Source organism: Rattus norvegicus, chromosome 10 (assembly GCF_021556685.1).
Source record: "Rattus norvegicus strain SHRSP/BbbUtx chromosome 10, alternate assembly SHRSP_T2T, whole genome shotgun sequence".
Lineage (NCBI taxonomy): Eukaryota > Metazoa > Chordata > Mammalia > Rodentia > Muridae > Rattus > Rattus norvegicus.
Window position 1 is genome coordinate 39,809,306 of NC_141543.1, and position 5,542 is coordinate 39,814,847.

Consider the following 5,542-nt stretch of genomic DNA (forward strand, 5'->3'; position numbering starts at 1 on the left):
ACACTGTGGTTAGGACAAAACGGCAACCAACAGATTGGGAAAAGATCTTTACCAATCCTACAACAGATAGAGGCCTTATATCCAAAATATACAAAGAACTCAAGAAGTTAGACCGCAGGGAGACAAATAACCCTATTAAAAAATGGGGTTCAGAGCTAAACAAAGAATTCACAGCTGAGGAATGCCGAATGGCTGAGAAACACCTAAAGAAATGTTCAACATCTTTAGTCTTAAGGGAAATGCAAATCAAAACAACCCTGAGATTTCACCTCACGCCAGTGAGAATGGCTAAGATCAAAAACTCAGGTGACAGCAGATGCTGGCGAGGATGTGGAGAAAGAGGAACACTCCTCCATTGTTGGTGGGGTTGCAGACTGGTACAACCATTCTGGAAATCAGTCTGGAGGTTCCTCAGAAAATTGGACATTGAACTGCCTGAGGATCCAGCTATACCTCTCTTGGGCATATACCCAAAAGATGCCCCAACATATAAAAAAGACACGTGCTCCACTATGTTCATCGCAGCCTTATTTATAATAGCCAGAAACTGGAAAGAACCCAGATGCCCTTCAACAGAGGAATGGATACAGAAAATGTGGTACATCTACACAATGGAATATTACTCAGCTATCAAAAACGAGTTTATGAAATTCGTAGGCAAATGGTTGGAACTGGAAAATATCATCCTGAGTGAGCTAACCCAATCACAGAAAGACATACATGGTATGCACTCACTGATAAGTGGCTATTAGCCCAAATGCTTGAATTACCCTAGATGCCTAGAACAAATGAAACTCAAGACAGATGATCAAAATGTGAATGCTTCACTCCTTCTTTAAAAGGGGAACAAGAATACCCTTGGCAGGGAATAGAGAGGCAAAGATTAAAACAGAGACTGAAGGAACACCCATTCAGAGCCTGCCCCACATGTGGCCCATACATATACAGCCACCCAATTAGACAAGATGGATGAAGCAAAGAAGTGCAGACCGACAGGAGCCGAATGTAGATCGCTCCTGAGAGACACAGCCAGAATACAGCAAATACAGAGGCGAATGCCAGCAGCAAACCACTGAACTGAGAATAGGACCCCTGTTGAAGGAATCAGAGAAAGAACTGGAAGAGCTTGAAGGGGCTCGAGACCCCATACGTACAACAATGCCAACCAACCAGAGCTTCCAGGGACTAAGCCACTACCTAAAGACTATACATGGACTGACCCTGAACTCTGACCTCATAGGTAGCAATGAATATCCTAGTAAGAGCACCAGTGGAAGGGGAAGCCCTGGGTCCTGCTAAGACTGAACCCCCAGTGAACTAGACTGTTGGGGGGAGGGCGGCAATGGGGGGAGGGTTGGGAGGGGAACACCCATAAGGAAGGGGAGGGGGGAGGGGGATGTTTGCCCGGAAACCGGGAAAGGGAATAACACTCGAAATGTATATAAGAAATGCTCAAGTTAATAAAAAAAAATAAAAAAATAAATAGAACAGTGTGGTTCCAAGGAGAGAAAGTAACCTTCACCAAGGTTCTGAATAGAAATGGACACTGCAGTGTCCCAAGGCCTGAAGGGCCAAAGAATATCCTGAGTCAGAATCCTCAGAAACAAATGACCATCCTCAGGATGGGCAAGGGACATTGGAAAGACTTCCCAGGCTTCTAGGGGGATGTGTGGGTCACAGCTGTGGCCAAGAAAAGGGATATAATATTAAGAGATTACAAGTATTACCCACACTATTATAAATCAGAAACTGCAACAAGCATACTTGGTAACAATCTTATTTAAGTATCAAAATGGCTCTAACATAGAATGTGATATTATATTGCATTTATAGAGTACAAAAAACTGGATGCTTGGGATTGAAGATCAGCATTAAGTGCTCAGTGCCATGTGTCTATCCGCAGGTCATTTAATTATGCCAGGCCTTGACACCATCATCTGTATAAAAAAACACAAATAAGAATAAGTATATAAAGAGAAATAAAGGGGGATAATAACCATAAAGTGTTTGATATCATAGAGGCCATATGAAGATTAGTCTAGACTAGCAGTTCTCAACCTGCGGATCCCCTTTGGGGATCAAACGACTCTTTCACAGAGGTCACCTAAGACCATCGGAAATATCAGATATTTACAATTCATAACGACAGAAAAACTACAGATTATGAAATAGCAGTGAAAATAATTTTATGGCTGGGGTCACCACAAGGTGAGGAACTATATTAAACTGTGGTGGCATTAAGAAGGTTGAGAACCACTGATCTAGACCATTTTGGCTTGTGTGTGCATGTTTCCTGAGGACAGACAATTCATCTTTTACATCAAGCAGCTCTCTCTCTCTCTCTCTCTCTCTCTCTCTCTCTCTCTCTCTCTCTCTCTCTCTCTCTCTCTCTTCTTTATTTTGCCTAAACATGCACAGAGTGGGGCAGAAGTACCATCTCCATCAACAGTAGCCACGCTGACCCTTCTCACCCAGAGGGAAATTAACCTGAAGTGCCCCTTTTATGTTCCAGGATCCACTGGGTTAGACCAACATCCTCTAATCACCCAACTTTGCCTTGTGGCACCAACTTTGCCTTGTAGATTGGAATATTATCTCTCTGGGTAAAGTTACCAAGCATAGTGGGTCTACCACCGTTTCCATAGGCCAGATGAATTTCTTGAGCTGACTTAAGAACAAAGTTAGAGTAAACAACTAGCCAAGGCCAAGCAGGCAAGTACTTGGGGGACAGAAATCTGTTTCTTTATATTCAGACAAAGCAAAGTGGGACTTGAGGAGAACCAAGAAAAATGGCCCAGAGAGGGAGCCACTGGAGCATAATATAAGAACTGTATGAGGGCTCTGAATCTTCTTAGTGCTCTCCCTCTCCTCTGAATGAGTGACGGGACCGAAGGGAAAGGTGCTGAAGACGGTTCCTGTAGCAGACACAGCCGAAGACAGCAAAACTGTGTGGTATTACTGACCACACAGCCTTCCACTTACCCTTCAAGGTCTTGTTGATCCACTGCACAGTAGTTTTCTTCTCTAGGTCAAAGTCGTCTACAGTGATATCAAAACATAGTTCTCCAGATTGGGGCAGAATCAGTGGAACACCTCGACTATGGGGCAGCAACAGAGGGATCTTGCGTCTCACGGGCCTTGGGATATCAGGTGTGGGGAGGCCATTCCTTGGGTCTTCTTGCTGAACTTGGGTATCTGTGATAGTTGCCTGCTCAGCTTCCCTATGTTTCTTTTTCTTTTTTTTCGGACTACTGGTAGAGCTACGTTCACAGCTTTTTTCCCTGCATTTCTTGGCAAGCACCTGCAACTGGGACAAAGCCCAATCTGGGAGTGACACAGCATACGAAGCAGCACCTTTGGCAGCACCTCGGGTAGCACGTGCTGCAGCGGCTCTCAAAGCACCTCGGGTCGCACGTGCAGCAGCACCTTTCAAAGCGCCTCGGGTAGTACGTGCAGCAGAGCCCCTGGAAACACCTCGGGTCGCACGTGCGGCAGCGCCTTTCGAAGAACTTTGGGTAGCGCGTGCGGCAGTGCCTTTTAAAGCACCTCGGATGGCTCGTGCAGCAGCGCCTCTTGAGGCGCCTCGGATAGCACGTGCAGCAGCGGCTCTCAAAGCACCTCGGGAAGCGCGTGAAGCAGCGCCTTTCAAAGAACTTTGGGTAGCACGTGCAGCAGCGCCCCTCAAAGCGCCTCGGATAGCACGTGCAGCAGCGCCCCTCAAAGCGCCTCGTGTAGCACGTGCAGCAGCGCCCCTCAAAGCGCCTCGGGTAGCACGTGAATCGGTACCTGCAGCAGCATCTGGGGCAACACTTGCAGCAGTGCCTATGGCGGCCCATGCAGCAACCCCTAAGGTAACACTTGCAACAGCACCTGGAGCAGCACGTACAGAAGTCCTTGGGGTAACACTTGCAGCCGCTCCTGGGGCAGCACGCGCAGCAACACCAAAAGCAGCACCTAGAGTAATGCCTGCAGAAGTGCCTGAAGCAGCACCAGGAACAGCACCTTGGGTATCACATGCAGAAGCAGTTCCTGGGGCAGCATCTGTGGTAGCACGTGCAACACCTGAAGCATCACCTGTGTCAACCCCTGAAGCATCACTAGAAGCAGCTCCTGGGGCAGCACCTGTGGCTGCACGTGCAGCAGCACCTGACATAGCGCCTGGAGCAACACCTGGGACAGCACCTCGAGTATCATGTGCAGCTGCGCCTTTAGAAGCCCCTGGGGCTCCTGAAGGAGCACCAGGCCCAGCCCTTCGGGTAGCATGTACACAAATTCTCTCTGGTGGCCACTGTTCCTGAGAGGAACTGTAGGAGCTGGCAATGGCATTTCGTTTGCATGAGCTCTTGAAGGCGATCTGGTATTCCTTAGTACCGCTCTTTACTGAGTTCTTGGAACAGATATCTCTATCCAGAGGACCTGGCTTGGGTATAAAAGAAGAGAGCACACCATTGACAAATAGACGTGTAAAGGCTGACGAGGCACTCACGCTGCGATCAGAATCCTTTCCCTGATCACAAGGTCTTTCAGTGACTGGGGAGCCTTCCCCCTGATTGGTAAATCCTTCTTCACCTTCTCCCAAGATAGTGAGATCTTTCTTTTTCTTGATTTGAACTTGGCTGCTCTCTTGGAGAGCATTAATCTGTGTCTCCTTCCTAGATTGAGTCAAGAGGTGGCTAGTAAGAAACGACCATATAATCAGGACGGGCTGCACCAGAACAAAACGGAGTGTGTCTCTGCCCTTACCAGAGAACACATTCAGGATTATTGAGTTTTGGGACATCCTGGGACTAGAAAGTGTCGGCACTGAGTTGTGCTGGTTACCTAAGAATTCAGAGGAAAACTTCTCCACTGGATAGTTCTGTGCCTGGGCAACCACAATGCGCTCAGGGTGCTGCTGAGGATGGGCTAAAGCTGCACCATCTTCAAAAGGCAAACTATCAGCCGTGTTCAGACACCCATCCATGGAATTAACGCGGGGAGACCGGGAAATACAGTGATCGGGTGCTAAGGGATTCTTCTGCGGGTCCCTAGCGGACACAGACAGGGGTGGAGGGCAAGCCCGGCCCAGGTATCCACCCATCCGGACTGCTCTGCACAATTGGCGACTTCAAATGGAGTCAATGGTTCAGAGACGCTTCCCTAGCATCGAAGGAGCCCACGACAAGGCACACACTGTGGGGTATGTCGCCTATGACGTGGCACTGGAACGAGTGAGCAAAGAATGGGCACGAGTGAAACAGCCACGCGGGGGAAGGGCCCGGTGAACCGCTCTCTTGTCTAGAGGCCAGTAGGCAGCCCCGCCCCCACTGTTGGAACCCTGCAACACTGAGGTCTCCTAGAGAGAGAACTATGGAGCTAAGGAACTCCGAGCTCAGCAACATCCCCTGGAGACCGCAGCATACTTTCTCTGAAACAGTGGAACAACTGCTCAGAACCAGAGCTCGCCTGTGCCATCCAGACCTGGAGAGAGTTAGCAAGGCTGGAGCGAGCTCCAGGTATTGAGGAGAAAGATAAAGAGGAACCGAGTCTAAGTGGGTGCCGC

General features: G+C 48.6%; 1 protein-coding gene across 1 annotated transcript; it reads right to left on the reverse strand.

The window, feature by feature from the left end:
* Nucleotides 1–1,804: 1,804 nt before the first annotated feature.
* LOC102555091 (nuclear envelope pore membrane protein POM 121-like) lies at nucleotides 1,805–5,208 on the reverse strand. The gene is made up of 2 exons (XM_087575100.1): nucleotides 2,983–5,208; nucleotides 1,805–1,937 (listed from the first exon to the last, which is right to left on the reverse strand). Exons 1-2 carry the CDS (start codon nucleotides 5,078–5,080, stop codon nucleotides 1,909–1,911), a joined length of 2,127 nt encoding a protein of 708 aa, XP_087431226.1. The 5' UTR covers nucleotides 5,081–5,208; the 3' UTR covers nucleotides 1,805–1,908.
* Between the last annotated feature and the right edge of the window lie 334 nt (nucleotides 5,209–5,542).